The 18,331-nt window shown below is 41.6% G+C and overlaps 1 protein-coding gene across 20 annotated transcripts in view; it reads right to left on the minus strand.

The window, feature by feature from the left end:
• The window catches only part of DTNB (dystrobrevin beta), a 214,818-nt gene that overhangs the window by 66,637 nt on the left and 129,850 nt on the right, over window positions 1-18,331 (minus strand). For all 20 annotated transcript variants that reach the window (XM_086700168.1, XM_086700166.1, XM_086700167.1 and 17 more), the window contains exon 9: window positions 11,178-11,255. In XM_086700168.1, the coding sequence (XP_086556294.1) occupies window positions 11,178-11,255 (78 nt within the window). The remainder of the gene's footprint in view (window positions 1-11,177; window positions 11,256-18,331) is intronic.

An 18,331-nucleotide genomic window follows, 5' to 3' on the forward strand; every position in this document is an offset into this window, starting at 1 on the left:
TGTCTTTGGACAGATAATGAGGAATCTAAACCAAAATGAAAGGCATTATCAGTAGCCATCTACAGTAAATAAGGCACTTAAGTGTCCATATATTTTCTGACAATTCTGTGTCAGGGTATGGGTGTTATGTTAGATATACCTGTGATAATATATACTCCATTGAACGGTGTACCTGTGTTTCCAGATTTTTTTCCTTTAAATTCTTTCCTTTTGATAAAATATAAATCTATATACAACCCCCAACTTATAAGTAGGTTTTGCTTTAGAAATCTGTTTTTCTAAAGCAAAGTCAGTAGTTTGGAATAGTTTGAAATCCCACACAAGTGATAAATACATAAAATAATGATAATGATAATAACGATAGTAATAATGATAATAATAATAATAATTTGTTCTATTCTAGGCTGACACATGTCAATTCCATCCATAAAAGTAAGTGATTTTCACGGCAGAATATACAATAGTTCTAGTAGTATTTCTGATGGAAATTTGGCATTTGAGTCAATGTCTGGAGCACCTACTGGATGTCAGGCACCGTGCCAGGAGAAGAAGACATACCACAGTAAGCAGGATCCAGACACGGCTGCTGCTCTCTTGATGTTAACAGTCTAGTAGAAAAAGAGATGATCACACAAATAAATGTAAAATGGCTAATAGAGTAAGTGTTAAGATGACAGGGACACTGTTCTTCTCTAAGAAAACTTAATAGGGGTTCCTCGTTGGCTCAGTCAGTAGAGCATGTGACTCTTGATCTCAGGGTTGTGAGTTCGAGCCCCACATTGTGTGTACAGCTTACTTAAGGAACAAAACAGAAAAAATAAAACAAAACAAAAAAAACAAAAAGGAAGAAGAAGAAGACATAAGAATAGAATGTTGTCCAGTTAGGGAGATCAGCAAAAGCAAGGGTGAGTAGAATGAACCAGAGTTAAAAAAGAGGAGTGACAATGAAATGAGCACATCTCTCTCTGCAGCATACTTTCCTTCCCAAGACACCCTCCCAGCTCTATGCATTTGAAACAAGCTTCTAGGTGCTCCAGATGCACACTCCAGGGTGACACCTGCTCTCCAAGATGATGGGGGCCTTTGAATCTAAGGCAGAGTGTCTCATGGCTTCAGCAGAAGCTCCAGTGGCAGCAAGAGAGGGTGCTTTGGCAGAAGTTAAGAGACACACTTGTGGGGTAGGACACAAGGGAAAGGGATGTGAGTGGTGAGGGTGGGGATGAAGGGTAAGTTGTGGTGGGACAAGGTCAGAAGCAGAGGCTGCTTCTGGAGTGGCAGTTTGTAGCCCCGGAGCAGGACTCATTGCTCGGCAGGAGGCAGGAGAGCACAGCATCTGAGAGAATGGGCTCTGGAGTGAGGCAGGCTTGGGTTTAATCCATACTCTGATACCTGCTTGCTATGTGAACTTGGGCTTTAATCTGTCCACAGAGAGATTCAGTCCCCTCATCTGTAAAATAATATAAAATCTACCTCATGTATTACTGACTTTAGAGAGTACAGGAAGGATTACAGAAGATAATGTAGTAGTCATTATCAGCAGAGTACCTGTGACCTTATCACAGACTTTCACATATGCTCTTTTGCTTATTCTCAGAATAATCTTACCAAAAGGTATTACTGTAATCCTCACAAGTTTACATTTCCAGCTCTGACCTCCCCCTGGAGCTCCAAGATTGTGTATTAGAGGGCCTAGTCAGCATCTCCCCTTGGCTGCCTAACAGGCATCCCAAACTGAACATGTTCAAAACAGAGCTCATTCTCTCCACCCACTTCCTCACCTGCCACTCTCCCAGGCTGACCAGTTAAAAGGAACAGCACCACCACTCACCCAGTCACCGAGCTCAAAGCAGAAGTCTTCTTGTTTCTTCCTCTCATTTCCTCGTGCCCCACATCCAATTCCTTAATCAGCCCTACTGGCTGCCCTCCGAAACCAGCCCCCTTCACTGCCCCCACTGCTGCCATCCTTTCTATCTGGCAAGTCTCACCAAGTGCCACCCAACAGCCCTTGACTGCCCTCCTCTTCCACTCTTGCCCACTACAGTCGATTCTCCACACCACAGTGAGTGATCTTTTAGTAGTGGGGGTGATGAAAATGTTCTAGAATTGATTGTGGTGATGGCCACACAACTCTGTAAGCATACCCCAACCCACTGAATCATACACTTTATGTGGATGGATTGTATGGTGAATGAATTATGTCTCAGTAATCTATTAAAGAAATAAATAAACAGTTCTGAAACCACTATCCATGCTATCAGGGCTAAACAAATAGGCACAGGGATGGTGGGTGATGGGGGCCGGGTTTCTCACTCTTGGAGAGGAAAGTTACAGATAACCAGGGGTGGGGGCAGCTATAGTGAATCATGCAGTACTGGAGTAGAACCAGATACTTCAGTAGAACTCATGTCCTTTATTTCTCTGCCCTGAATGGAATAAGCAGGCAATGTTAATAAGATGCCACATGCTTGAAGTAATTGAAGAAGAAAACCCCTTTCCTAACAGAAGAAGTACTGATTAAGATACAAAACAGCAGCACGACTTGAAGAAAAGGAGTAAGTTTCTGGATAAAGCCTCGTGAGTCCTCACTCTCAATGAACATATAGTCTAGAAAAGCATGGAACAAACAGGTAATTATGATACAATGATATGTACAACATGCTATGAATCACAGAGGAAGAACACTTAACCTAGTTGTAGGGTATTAGGGAGGGCTTCCTGGAGGAGCTGAAGCTAAGTTCAGAAGGTAGAATTAGATGACAAAGAGAGGGACATAAAAGGAAAAAGGAAGGGAAGGCACAAAAAGGAAGGAGCAGGTGCAGAAACCTGCTTGGGGAACTGTAAGTGATTTGAGTAATTCTGGGTGTAGAAGCCAAATAAAAAGAATGAAATAAGGTAGGGCTGGGGAGACTAGCGACCGTCACCTTGGAGCAGCCTCCAAAGCCACACTGAAGAATGTGGGCCTAATCCTGTAGAATTGTGTTGCCACTAGCCACATGTACCTGTTTACATTCAAATTAAGTTAAAATTCACTCCTCGGTCACATTTCAAGTGCTTGACAGCCACACTTGGCTAATGGCTACCATTCTGGTTTCTATGCTATTGGACAGTGCTGTAGAAACAAAGAGCCACTGGAAAGTTTTAACCAGGAGAGTAACATCATTAGATCTGCATTTCAGTAAAATGTCTGGTAACAAAGAAAGGACTAGATTGGGGGTGAGGTGGGGAGTAGACTGGAGATTTCCTAGTAAGATCCATGAAAAAAGTAGGAATTTATACCACAGCACTGATTTGTTTTAAATATCTGCTTTACTATGGCTAAGTTAAAATACTGTAATAGTTTGATGTTAGAAGGAGTGAAGAGCCATGGTTAAACTGGATCACCATAGGAATTTCAGCATTGCTATAGGAATTTCCATTATAAGTGCAAGCCTTTGGCACACCCCTTTCATTACAAAGCAGCATACCGCACGGAGTCGGCTTTTTTTTTTTTTTTTAATGCTTATTTATTTTTGAGAGAGAGAGAGTGCAAGCAAGCAGGGAAGGGGCAGAAAGAGAGGAAGACACAGAATCTGAAGCAGGTTCCAGGCTCTGAGCTGTCAGCACACAGCCTGACGTGGGGCTCGAACCCACCAATAGTGAGATCATGACCTGAGCTGAAGTTGGACGCTTAACCAACTGAGCCACCCAGGTGCCCTGCACTGAGTCAGCTTCTTAAGAGCAGATATGGTCAAGATACTCAAGTTAACAGCCTCCAAGTGTGAAAAATGTGTAAAATTGTGTGTGTGTGGGTTCTGTACATTTGTTGGATCTGAGTATGTGCCTGCCCTTTGCTAGTGTGAATGTGAGGTAGCTGGAAGAATCTGGATGACAAGAACTCATGCTATGGTCTGGTTCCTCTGTGTCCCACAGGCACTTCTAATTCAACATAATCTTGCTATCTTCCTGCCCAAATCTTCCTCCTGTGTTTCGACCATAAGTACCGTAAGCCAGAAAGGAACCTGGAGGAGAATCATCTATTCCCTTCCTTGGCCCCCCACATCCAAACTCCACAGAGTTTGGATCACTCTGTGGATCACTCTCAGGATCCCTCAGGCATCTCAGTCTGAACACGCAATGTTGAACTCACAGTTTTTTTCCCCAGACCTGTTCCTTCTTCCCCTCTGTTCTGCTGACAGTACATAATGGATGTAATTCTTGCTCAGGTTGAGGACCTCCAGCTTCAGTCCAATGAGAGGAGGTAACTATTACTTCAGTGCAAGGAGAGGAGTTACTATGCTTCTGTAAGCTTCAATTTTCCAACCTTAAGCTTTAAAGTATGGACTTGGAAATACTCAAGCTTTCTGTTTGTACTAACCTGAGTTAGAACTGCTGAAGGGTTTACCTTAAATGCTTGAATGGAAATGGAATTTAATCCCAACCCAGAGGCAGCTAAAACCTGGCCGATTGCCTGGGCCATCAGATGGACTTTGGAAATCTGCCAACACTGAGGACCCTGCAGTCACATAAAATTATGTGTTAATTTTCAATTACTCTGCTTTTCTGTCTCTCAAAAATAGATTGGAGAAAAAAGTAATTCTTGTGTTGTCTCAGATTCTCATGAAGAATTCATGCAAGCTAAGTTGTTTCATGATCGTGCTTAAACCCTCATTAATTCTTGCTTTTCAACCAAACTCACTCTCATTTCACAGGAGGGAAGAGCACCAATAGCCTGAGTCCACAAATGGATAATTTCTGGCTTGGCCAATTTCAGTTTGCCTCCTTTCTTCGTTTTGCCAATATTTCTGTTGTTCTCAGTCTAAAAAACAACAGATTGTGGCTTCTGTCATTCTTCAGTATTCTGTAGATAACAAGATAAAACCTTTACCTTGGCACCCACTCAGAAAGCCATTGTAATACTATTATAGTGCAACACATCTCTTAACTTGGTCATGTGTCTTCAGCTCAGAAATAATATAGAATATGGCATTTTCTGGCCTTTAAAAAATACTTTTCCTTCTTGTGAAGTATGTGTTAAGTTAAAATTTTTTGACTGATAAAATCGTGCCTTTACTTATGATTCCTAGTAATTGGTAACTTCTTAAAATTAGTGGCTCTAATGTCTACGTGTTGCTACCCAAAGATGGTGGCACACAATACATCTTTATAAACCAAACAGACTAGAAAGCACTGTTTAATATTTGAGGAAAATAAAAATGAGGTGGTAGGGGGGTAAAAAGGGCCTCCTGAAACAAATCTATGCTAATGCGGGAGTGATATAATCTACTTAGGTATGCAATTTTTTTTTCAGAAATCACCCAAAAAAGAAGTCTATAGCTAATGTCTCTTCAGCACCCTTACCTTCTCCGCAGACAGCAGACCCCCTTCTTTGGAAAACCGACCCCTACCCATTCAACCGTGGTAATCTAGGTAGGGCCACCAAACAGAAAACCCCTGGATGGGTAACATGATCTAAGATGGACCAAAAAGAACTCTCACTAGGAGTTTCCAAGTTGGAACTAAGAGAAAGACAATCGCTATAGGGTTGAGGTTATGAAATATGAACACACAGGTCTCACGGATATATTCCCTGCTGTGTGAAAGGTAACTATTATAGGGAAGAATCAGCTGACATACGACAGGGAGGAGCAAGGAGCATGAGGGTAGCAGAGGGAGACAGGGAAACACCTAAGTGAGTTATAGCCCCCCTGGCTCTGGTCATCCCTGAGGCCCAGCCACGTACAGCCCTGCTTTTCTTCCCCCAGTTTGGCTACAAAAACAAAAAAAATCTTCTTGTTTTCCCTAAGCTCATCCAAACTGAGCTTCTGTCACTTATAGCCAAGGGTTCTGACTAAAATAGAAACTGATACTAGAAGTGGGGAGTAACACTGAGTGGAACTAGCTGAGTCGGGTTGAGGAATGGATGGCAGCAACACTCCATCCCAGGGAGGGGACACATCTATCTTTGCTACGTGGCCACTAAGAAAAGCAACTGGTTCAACTGTGATCTTAAGGATCGTGGGGCTTCGATCTTGTGCCCCTGATGGCTGGAGTTCCAGGCACCGGAGAGGAATAACAGGATGGAGCAGTGATTTCCCGAAGTCTTCAGAACGAAGGGAGGGAGATGGGTTGTCTGGAAGCCAGTTGCTTCAGCCCACCAAGGGTGAGATAATGAAGACAATTAGGATCTCCTGGGGGCTGTATTGTTCCAAAAACCCCAAATATAAACCTCAACTCTTTGGCAGAGTGGGGCAGGGACAATTACCCAGTCATGTGGATAGTCTGTGGTTCGAAGCGCTTCCTGTACAGACTACCAGCTAAACGTCCTGCATCCTCCCTTTGCCTTCTAATTCCTGGAGCGGGCCTTCTTCTGGGCTCCTCTCCCCATCCGCTTATGCTGTAGTCTTCTCCAGTCTGTAAAATCTCTTTCCACTCACCCACCTGCTTTGCTGCTTCCAAATTCTTGTTGGTATGGTCTCCTCTTTCATTTTTCTTTCTTCTTGCGGGTTTTTACTCAAAATAATCCCAACACTGTCATTTTGGTGGTGTTTCACAAGGAAACACAGCAGATGTGGCTTAATATGCCATGTTTTCCGTCACCTCTCTTTTCCCGCTGTCCAAATTACAATTCTCCTACTTTCTGATCTCTACCTTTATGGACTGGGTGCAAAGTGCTTACAACTTATCATTTGCTTCAGGGCAGGAGGGGCTAAGGAGTCATAGAAAGACACACCGAGGCCTGACCTGGGTGAATGGACATAATCTATGTAACCAGGGTCCAGGGCTGTTACAGCACGTGGACAGACTCCTGGGAGAGGCATGCACCCATTTGCAGTTGTACGTGGAATGCTACATTATGGGAAGGAAAACCCTAGGAGAGGAAACCTGTATGAGAAGGTGTGTGTATGTATATACTTTTGCACACATCTGTGTGCTCGGTAGCAAAACGGTGGTCTGCCAACAGCCTCTGTTATTTGTCCTTCCCACAATCTCTTCTGTTCTTGACAGTATGACCATCTTTTGGGGACACACTCCCTCCTCTGTTTTGATGATGTAGGTTTAATGGGTGTGGCCTACCACATACACAAGGGTGGGCAGTAATCCAATCCAGGACAGTTAAGAACCCTTCCTTGGAGTTTTCTAATCGAAGGGAGGAAAAGCATAACTTCTTGAGTGCCAACGCTGTGGCTGTGCATCTGAAGCCATCGGCGGTATTGAGAAATAGGTGTTTCGCAGCAGTAGGGAATGAAGATGGCATTCTGTGAGTAACCAAGAGATGGAGAAGCCACAGATAGACATCCCGACGGCTTTTAAGTTGCTTTTGTGATCCGTGGACACTTCTGCCTTTGCTTTCTGCTTTTGCCTTTGTCTTTGTGGGTTTGTCTCTTTTTGTTTTCCTTTTTGTTTTTTTAACTATAGTAAGAACACATACCATAAGATCTACCTGGTACTAACTACGAGCACAATGCTATAGAGCAGTTCATTTACAACCTTTTCATCTTGCTTAATTGGGTTTGTGCATTTTAAGTTAAATTTTAATACACGAAGTTAAAAGAGTTAATACTAATATACCAACTGAATACACAAAGCAAAAAGTGTCATATTGGAAGTTTTTGTTACTGCCATAGTTATATGAACTGCCCACAGAATTGTAAAAGTTTAAATATTCATAAATGACGCTAAGGCTTTAGAAGACATTAGAAAATATTGGCATAATTTTCGATATTGGTCTGAATATATGTTATGATTTAAAACAGTATAACAGTGGGTGCCTGGGTGGCTCAGTTGGTTAAGCATCCAACTCTTGGTTTCGGCTCAGGTCATGATCTCATTGTTCATGGGTCTGGGCCCATGTCAGGCTTTGTGCTGGAAGTGCAGGGTCTGCTTGGGATTCTCTCTCTCCCTTTCTCTTTGCCCCGCCCCCCGGCTCGCTCACTCTCTCTCTCTCAAAATAAAAATGAATGAATAAATAAAATAATACAGTACCTTAGTCCAGAGACTAATACCACCATTCACATTCTGAACCCTGGGGAAAAAGAGGGACAGAAGCAAGCCTTGGAGGAAATCCAGTAGAAGGGGGAGACTTTAAGCCTGTTTTAAAGTTTTGAAAGTTTTTTGTTGTTTGTTTTTAAGTACATTGTTCTTGTTATTTTATTTTATTTACTTTAATTTTTTTAATGTTTATTTATTTTTGAGAGAGAGAGACAGAGCATGAGCGGGGAAGGGGCAGAGAGAGAGGGAGACACAGAATCCAAAGCAGGCTCCAGGCTCTGAGCTGTCAGCACAGAGCCCGACGCAAGGCTCAAACTCACTATCTGTGAGATCACGACCGGAGCCGAAGTTGGACGCTCAACTGACTGAGCCACCTAGGCGTCCCTCTTCTGGTTGTTTTTAAAGAAAGCAAATTTCCAGGAACTATTTAGTCTAAAGCAAAGATGAAATTTCTTTCCAATTATAGAAATTTCAATATAGGAATACTAGAAGAATATTATATAGAGCAAATCCCTACAGTGGACCCTCTCAGGAACATAATTCACAGCATCTCACGTGACAGCCAGCATCTTTGCCATTGATAAGTTTTTCTTCTTTAAAAAGTCACTCTTACATTTGTGAGCATCTTCTATTTGGACTCACATAGTATTTTTGACCCTTGGAGCTATCACTACTTTCATATGCACTGCCTCCTGAAAAGGCAGAAACTGTAGCTCTTACAGAAACTGTAGCTCTTAAATTTTTGCTGCATTTTTATTACTGTGCATGTTCTTGTCTGATTCAATGATTTATGTCGTATGCTGAGTCCTAAAGGAAACTTCTTAATTCTGGAGAGTAGCTTTATTCTCCTTGAGGATTCTCTGCCCCAGCAGAGAAAGGTTCTGTATGACTGGGATGATGTGCTGGGTTCCTAGCTTTCACCAGACTCTGGAGACACACATCTAATGACATTTGGAGGAAAAAAGAAAAACTGATGAATCCTTAAGGAAGTAAATAGAATACTAGTTGGAAATTTACATTGGTTTGGTAACTTGGGCCACAAAAAGCCAAACCTAACGGATTATGCAATTGATGCCCACGTGTTACATCATAATCTCATCCTGAATATAAATGAAATCTAAAATTCTAAGGACTAAATTGTTAGGGTGGGAGCATCTTGTTCCCATATGGCAACTACTCTTCTTCATAAATTATAGCGCTCAGTCTTCCTTTCTGGCCTGCTAAGGGCTCTGGCTGCCGTTGTTCTGCTGGTCAACGCCTACAAAGTCTGTGATAACCACCTCTAGGAAGGACCAAGTCTACTAGACTTTGCTAAAAAAAGTGTCACCTATAAGTTATTGTTTCTTCACCACCTCTTCTCTCATCAGTTTAGTTAATTTTTTTTAATGTTTGTTTATTTTTTGAGACAGACAGAGACAGAGCACTAGTGGGGGAGGGGCAGAGAGAGAGGGAGACAGAGTCCCAAGCAACTCCAGGCTCTGAGCTGTCAGCACAGAGCCCAATATGGGGCTTGAACTCAAGAACTGTGAGATCATGACCTGAGCCGAAGTCAGATGCTTAACTGACTGAGCCACCCAGGCACCCCTCATCAGTTTACTTCTTAAATAGTGAAAACAATATCTTCAATTTTCGCATAACCCCACAAGGTAGACACTATCATTGTCCCCATTTTATATATTTAAAAAAAGAAGATAAAAATCTTGTTCAAGGTCAGGTGAGAGCCAGGACTTAAAGGCAGCCAGTCAGGCTCAAGTCTATGCTGTAGTCAAGAATACCACTTAAATCTGCTCAAAAGAAGCGGTAAGGGGGGCGCCTGGGTGGCTCAGGTCACCATCTCGCAGTTTGTGAGTTCGAGCCCCGAGTCAGACTCTGTGCTGATAGCTGGGAGCCTGGAGCCTGCTTCAGATTCTGTGTCTCCTAATCTCTCTGCCCCTCCCCTGCTCATGCTCTGTCTCTGTCTCTGTCTCTCTCAAAAATAAACATGAAAAAAAAAAAAAAAGAAGCGGTAGTGTCTCAACAAGGCTGTAGGCAAGGACTCTTACCTGGTCGTCTTGAGTTTCCTAGTGGACAACACATTATCAGGTCACTCTGATTTAATCCCAAAACCCTCTATTCCAGTTTACTCCATAGCTTACTTCTAAGGCTCTTTCCCAAACTTGCTTGATGATAAGAATCACCTGGAATACTTATTGTTAGAGGTGTAACTTCTCAAGATCTCAGGAGCCACTGGGTCTGATGTGGTCCCAGAAAATTGTATTTTTAATAACTGACCCACGTGATTCTTTTGAATCTTCTCAGCAGTCAAGTTTGGGAAAGAGTGCTCCAGGAGTTTTAGCCAATGAAAACAAACACAGTTGATCTTAAGTATCATATATTATATGTTAAGTCACAGTATTATTAAGCAGATGACATTTCTATAGCTGAATTAATCCAAAGCAATCAGTACATATGGCACAAAGTAGTTTTTCTTCGGGAAGAACTTGGGGAGTTGGTTGGAATGTCTTTGTTTTTTTGTTCTTTTTTGGGTGATGACTGTTAGAAAGGATTCTTTAATGGCTGTGCCCTTGAGGGAGTTTCTGCAATACTCTCATTATGGAACAGCTTAAATCAAACAGAAAGTAAGCCATTTTATAGAGTTCTTTTAAGTCCTGCCTGAGAGAATTTTGGAGAAGAGTAAATTAAATAAAGAAGAGAAAGGACTACACAGTTCTAGCTCCTTGTAGGACCCTAAAGGAGACTCTCTGTAAAACTAAGAGAAAGACCCAAGCTTTTCAACTTAAATGTTTATGAATCGTATACACATTGATTTAGGAGAATTATCAGGGATTAATTCAGTTCACACAGTCTAATCAAGAAGCAGAAGTGATCTTCAACATTTAAAGAATGCAAATGCAAAATTGTTGAAATTCATGATCATCAAAATATTATTTAATGTTAAAGAAGAGGCTTTCCAAAGTGCCAAATCTGCTTTGACACTATGTTCACTGCTTGTCACAAATGAAGAGTTTCCACCTCAGGCACCACTCACAAGCAGACTCCTTTGGTGCTACATTTACGAGTTAGTGGGGAAAAAAAGAAGAAAAAAAAAAATCACAAAATAATTTTAAAAGACAGTTAAAGGAGGAGAATTCTGCCCTGTGGAATCTCTGCTTCCCCGGCCAGGCCCGTACCCAACTCTGAGCAGTGACTGAGGCGTAGACCCTACATACCTCTTGGTGGGGGTGGGCACCCCAGAGGACAGGTGGCTCACCATGGTGTCGTTCATGTTGGCCAGAGGACGAGGAGGACTGAAAGGAAAGACATTTACATTATATTAATAATTACCAATAGGACCGGGGAAACAAATGAAAGAGTGATAGGGGCAAAGGAACCAACTATCATTGCTTCTGATAAGCACAGTAGGATTCACAGGGAGGAAGGGTGGAGATGGATAGGTGCAGCCCAAGCAAACTCAACAAGAAGGGTTCTTTCACTCAAAGCCAAAGGACCACAGAGCTGCACTGCACCAAGAGGAGCGACTGGTCACACACACACCATGACAGGGATGTAATTTCGCCGGATTTTGTTCCGTAGTTTTAGTGCACAAGAGACTGAGTTCTGCTACTTAATTAGTATCTTTGTATCTTAGGTGTTTCCAGGGTTACGAGGTGTTTGACGTTTGTGGTATATTATGAGGGTCACAATGGCAACTTGCATGTTGTTCCTGATTTGGTTAGAGTTCACTGTCTTCCCTTAGATTTGGGTGGACAGACATGATGATGAGGGCAGTGGAAAGGATTAGGTTTCCCGGGCATACCTGAATCAGGTGACAGCACAGTGCAAGCCTGAGGAGGGGAGTGAGACAAAGCAGGAACAGAAAGAAGGACAATGTGTCAAAAATGGGCCCGTGATGGAAGAAGAGATGGGCAGGAAGGCAGCACAGCAGAGTCAAGAAACTGGCAGGTGGGCACAGGGGGAGGGCAGAAAAGAATGATGGGAAAAGCCCATCAAAATAGACCAACATAAACACAGGATCAAGTTGGGAGGTGATGGGGAGACTCTGATGCCAAAAGATGCTATAGCCATAGCACACGTTTGTCATCGGCAAGAAAGGGAAGATCACAGATGAACAAGATGGATTTAGTTTGCATACTTTTTACCAAAACAGGCTGTTAAGTACTAAATTCTTTTATTAGTGCTTTACTAGAATCTTAACAATCAATCCATATTTTATACTTATCCTCTAATCAGAATGCTTTTTTTTTTTTTTTTAAGTAGGCTCCATGCAGACTGTGGATCCCAATGTGGGGCTTGAACTCACAATCCTGAGATCAAGACCTGAAACTGAGATCAAGAGTTGGACACTTAACCAACTGAGCCACCTGGGTACCCCTAGAATGCTTTTTTTTTTTTTTTATAACATAATCTAAATTTAAATTTTAAGGTAAGTACATTTGATAACTTGTCTGTAGCACTGGTTTTCTGGACTCAAGATCTAGTGCTCCTTTTTGAGAAAGTCTTAAAAGAATGAATCCAAACTTACCAAAAGGAATCTATGATTTTGCTCTTCTTCCTCCCCACCAAGCTCAGCTACACAGGGTTACTGTCTTGCATTGGAGCCACATGACTATTGCTAAATATTACTCCTGGGAAATCTCTCACTTGCTTTCCTAAGTTGAAAGAAGTACTTTTCAGAGAAATTTGTCCATCAAAGCCAAAAGTGAAGCAAAGAAGTCCTTCTTTCATATTTAGGTGCTTGGGAACTAGCTCCTGGTTTCTCCTTATATTTAAGTGCTGAGTTAATTATGTAAAGTGATTTTGTAGAGGTTATACTTAGCAAGTCTTGGTGAATATTAAGGGACCAGAGCCTTTACTGTTTTGCAGGTTTTACAATACACTCAAAAACGCAAGGGAAAATTTTCAGGTTAAGCCAAGGACTACCTACCTACCTATCTCTGTATCTATCTATACACTCCTCTTTTTTTTTTTTTTTTAACCAATTTTATTTCTGGGTAGGGAAATATTTTGTTTATTTATTTATTTTTGAGAGAGAGTGAGAGAGAGAGCAAGAGAAAGCACATGGTGGGGCAGAGACAGAGAGAGAGAGAGAGAGAGAGAGAGGGAGAGAGAGGGAGAGAGAGAATCCCAAGCAGGCTCTGTGCTCTCAGTGCAGAGCCCGATATGCGGCTTGATCCCACAAACTGAGATTATGACCTGAGTCAAAGTCAAGAGTTGGACACTCAACCGATGAGCCACCCAGGCACCCTGGGAAATATTTTTAATGGTTTTCCATTTAACAGAGAGGATTAACTTATTATTAAAGTAATTAAATTGTTAAAGTAATTTGCAGGGAACAGATTTAGGTCTCTTGACTTTTAAGCCACAGTACTATGTTTATTTATTACACATTCCTCCCTTTATGTGACAAGTTGCAAAGTAAGACATTCAGAACTGAAATATGCTTTTCTAGGCTAGAATTTAATTCCACATTATATATTTCCCCACCTATCTTCCAGGCAGATATCCAATATTGCCTCCCACACTTTCAAGCCTATTAATGCCAAGTAGCTGTGCTGAGTTATAATCAATGAATCAATCAATCAATCATTTTAGGCTAATAATAAAAATGAACAGAGATTAACTTTAGTTCTAATGGACTAAATGTCCAAATGGAACAAGGAGACAATTCCTATGAAAGAAACAAATCCAACATCACAGCTTTTCATCCTTGAGGGCACCAGAAACATTCTGGTCCTGAAAACAGAATGGGCTTTGCTCGTTTAATATATTATTATTAGTGACCCATTTCCCAAATAAGATAAGGACATGTTCATGCTTTCAGAACTAATACAGATACCTAGTATTTTTCAATATTGACGATACTACTACATTCAATTTCCTTTCTGACATTCTCAGAGGAAAAATGACAATAGAAAAAATTTAAAAAAAAATTTCTTATACATGGATCCATGTGATAAAACTTCATGATTTGTAGTATTTTGTTTGGTCTGATGCCACAAGACTTGTTAACAATCATCTCTATCTCTTGGCAGATAGCATGCTCAATTATTATCATTCTTTTAATGTTTATTTATTTTGACACAGAGAGAGAATGCAAATGGGAGGGACAGAGGGAGAGGGAGAGAGAGAATCCCAAACCGGGTTTGATCCCACAAACTGTGAGATCATGACCCAAGCCAAAATCAAGAGTCGATGCTCAACAAACAAAGGGCCCCATGCTCAATTATTATCTTTTAGCACATACATTAAAACCTCTTCTCTAAACTCAGAACCAGACAGTAATGACTACATTGTAAGTTGGAAGCTAATCTTAACTCCCCCCAAAACTTCATACCCTTTGTGAACTTCTAGCACATTTTCCCAGAGAAATAGGTACTATGTGTTCATAGTCCAAGATGAAAGAGGAATTTGAAAACATAAAGGGAGTCTTTACTTAGGATCTACCACTAGACCCACAATTCACTGTGAAAACCAACAACTCAGATGTGGTACTAGGAGATGTGATACACCAAGAATGACTTCTGGCTTAAAAAATTTTTTCATATGTCCAGTAGGACACAGCTGAAAAAATGCTTCCAGGTGTGAAGTAGACATTAACAGTACCAGTTTCAGAAACTTACAAGGCAGAATTGACACAACTCATCAGATCAGCTTTGTTGGTCTTCTTTAACATGCAAAACCGTGTTGAATACCTTGAACATGTCACCAGATGTTTTATATCTACCTTTGATGAAGATCTCAACAAGGCATCCTTAGAAACTAATGAGTTCCCTGATACCCAAATGACCACCAACCATCTCTTCGTACAAATTTGGGAGGTTCCTTCTTTGTTCATAAGACGTGCCAATTTTTTGAGGAGATAGATGGATGATACAGACAGAAGGCAATCTGCTAGGCAGAAGTAGTCGATACAAAAGAAGACATGGAGAGAATTTTTAAAATCTTAATCAAAAAGAAAGAAGCATTCTTCCTGGGTACATACTCACAAAAGATAAGTAAGGCTATCTTCATCCCAATAACCTAACTACATATTGATGAAGACAGGTATGTAAACAGATCATCATAATGCAAAGTAGTGAAAGCAGCTAAAATTGAGGAGTCCAAGAAGAGCAGTTACTCTTGGAGGAAAGGAGGGGCAATGGGAGTGAGGCTGAAGTAACACTGAGGAGTTTCTCAGATACAGAAAAAAGTTAAGGGTACCCTGGATGGATGAAATGGTATGGGAAAAGGCACAGAAGCCCAAAAGTACATGGCATATGTGGGTTTAACTTATTTGGCTGGACTCAAAGGCACTTGAAGGGGAACAGCTGAAAATGCCTCTGGAAAAGTAGATTAGGGCCAGGATGTGAATGAAGCCTGTTCTACCACAAGCTAAGAAGTTTGGAATTTATACCAATGGCATTGGGGGAAACATGGAAAGCTTTTAAGCCAAAGGATGATGTACCTACAGATGGGCTTTGAAAAGGTGACCCAAAAAGGTTGTGAATAAATCACTAACTTTAATCAAGGGTATGCATAGAAATCATCTGAGAAGCTTTGAAAATAAGACATGCAAGCTCTACCCTCAATTTAATGAACCTGAATCTTGAGGAGAAAGAGGAGTTTTTTCTTTAAAAAAGTTTTTATTTATTTATTTTATGAGAGAGAACACAAGCAATGGAGGGGCAGAGAGAGAGAGAGAATCTGAAGCAGACTCCAGGCTCTGAGCTGTCAACACAAAGCCCGACACAGGGCTTAAATCCACGAACCATGAGATCATGACCTGAGCCAAAGTCAGACATTTAACCGACTGAGCCACCCAGGCGCCCTAAGGACTTTTTTCCTAATGCATACCCCTTTTAAAAATCATTTATGGACTTTCAAGTTAAGATGGAGGGGTAGCATGGAGACCCTCAGCTTGTCTCATCCCTGAAATGCAGCTAGATCAGCACCAAACCGTTTTACACACCTAGGAAATTGATCTGAGGATTAACACAACAATCTGCATAACTTGAGCCAAAGAACTTGGCAGGTACTCAATGCGGGGAGGTGAACTGGGGGAGAGAAAAGCCGTGGAGCATAGGGAGCTGTTTTTGCAGACAGAGGACAGAGAAAGGGGGAGAGTATGGTGTATTGGGAGAGTGCAAGAAAAACACTCCCTCGAAAGTAGCTGGAGAGAGAGAGAGAGAGAGAGAGAGTAAAAACACCTGCAGGTGACTGAACAAGAAATCTGTTCCCCAAAACCACGGACAGGAAGAAAGGAGTGTTTTTCAATAGCATCAGGATTCTAAAAACAGTGGAGCACGGAGTCTGAAGTTCCGGAGTTCAGTCCTGGTGGTGCTCTGGTGGGGAACCAGGGCAAATCCCCAGGAGCAGGCAGCGGGCTCTGTCACACGGGTGCCATGCGGGGAGAAGCGGTTCCCCTGCAGGGAGTGCATTTGGTAGAGGTCATATGGCCTCCCACAGGCAAAGGTCCTAGTGGACCCCATAGAGCAGCCACATTTGCTGGTATTGGGACAAAGATGCCAGAGTGTGATGAAACCTCATGCTAGCTGTGTGTTGTGATTTGCCATAATCTCTGAACTTCTGCTGCTGTCAGATTGCAGGAACATTTTCTGGGCAAGCTGGCACCCGGCCATTGCTCAGCAAGATCCTCCCCCAGAGAGTCGGCGGGGGTCCAAGCCACAGGGGTCTCTGAAGTGTGGGGTTTTGAAACACAATCCCATCTGAGATAAAACTCATTCTATGAAGCCAGCATTACCTTGATTCCAAAACCAGACAAAGACCCCACTATAAAGGAGAACTACAGACCAATTTCCTTGATGAACATAGATGCAAAGATTCTCAACAAGATACTAGCAAGAGTTATTAAAAGAATCAAGAGAATTAGAACTATTCACCATGATCAAGTGGGATTTATTCCTGGGATGCAGGGCTGGTTCAATATCTTCAAATCAATCAATGTGATACATCACATCAATGAAAGAAAGGATAATAACCATATGATCCTCTCAACAGATGCAGAGAAAGCATTTGACAAAATACAGCATCCTTTTTCAATTAAAAACCCTCAAGAAAGTAGGAATAGAAGGATCATACCTCAAGATCATAAAAATCATATACGAAAGACCCATTGCTAATATCATCCTCAATGGGGAAAAACAGAGCTTTCCTCCTAAGGTCAGGAACATGACAAGGATGTCCACTCTCACCACTGTTATTCAACATAGTGTTGGAAGTCCTAGCCTCAGCCATCAGACAACACAAAAAAATAAAAGGCATCAAAATCAGCAAGGAGGAAGCCAAACTTACACTCTTCACAGATGACATGATACTCTATGTGGAAAACCCAAAAGACTCCACCAAAAAACTCCTAGAACTCATCCATGAATTCAGCAAAGTCGCAGGAAATAAAATCAATGCACAGAAATTGGTTGCATTTCTATACACCAATAATGAAGCAGCAGAAAGAGAAATCAAGGAATTGATTCCATTTACAACTGCACCAAAAATCATAACATACCTAGGAATAAACCTAACAAAAGAGGTGAAAAATCTATACACTGAAAACTATAGAAAGCTTATGACAGAAATTGAAGACGACACAAAAAAATGGAAAAACATTCCATGCTCATGGATTGGAAAACAAGTATTATTAAAATGTTGCTACTACCCAAAGGAATCTACATATTCACTGCAATCCCTATCAAAATAACACCAGCATTCTTCACAGAGACAGAACAAACAATCCTAACATTTGTATGGAACCAGAAAAGACCCCAAATAGCCAAAGCAACCCTGAAAAAGAAAACCAAAGCTAGAGGCATCACAATTCCAGACTTCAAGCTGTATTACAAAGCTGTAATCAAGACAGTATGGTAGTGGCACAAAAACAGACACTTAGATCAATGGAACAGAATAGAGAACCCAGAAATGGATCCACAAACGTATGGCCAACTAATTTTTGACAAAGCAGGAAAAGAATATCCAATGGAAAAAAGACAATCTCTTCAGCAAATGGTGTTCGGAATACTGGACAGCTCCATGCAGAGGAATGAACCTGGACCACTTTCTTACACCACACACAAAAATAAACTCAAAATGGATGAAAGACCTGGGGCGCCTGGATGGCTCAGTCGGTTGGGAGGCCGACTTCGGCTCAGGTCATGATCTTGCGGTCTGTGAGTTCGAGCCCTGCGTCGGGCTCCTTGCTGACTGCTTGGAGCCTGGAGCCTGCTTCAAATTCTGTGTCTCCCTCTCTCTCTGCCCCTTCCCCATTCGCACTCTGTCTCTCTCTGTCTTTCAAAAATGAATAAATGTTAAAAAAATTTTTTTAAATGGATGGAAGACCTAAATGTAAGACAGGAAGCCATCAAAGTCCTAG

This window comes from Puma concolor, chromosome A3, assembly GCF_028749965.1.
Source record: "Puma concolor isolate L17-30 chromosome A3, mPumCon1.1.hap2, whole genome shotgun sequence".
Lineage (NCBI taxonomy): Eukaryota > Metazoa > Chordata > Mammalia > Carnivora > Felidae > Puma > Puma concolor.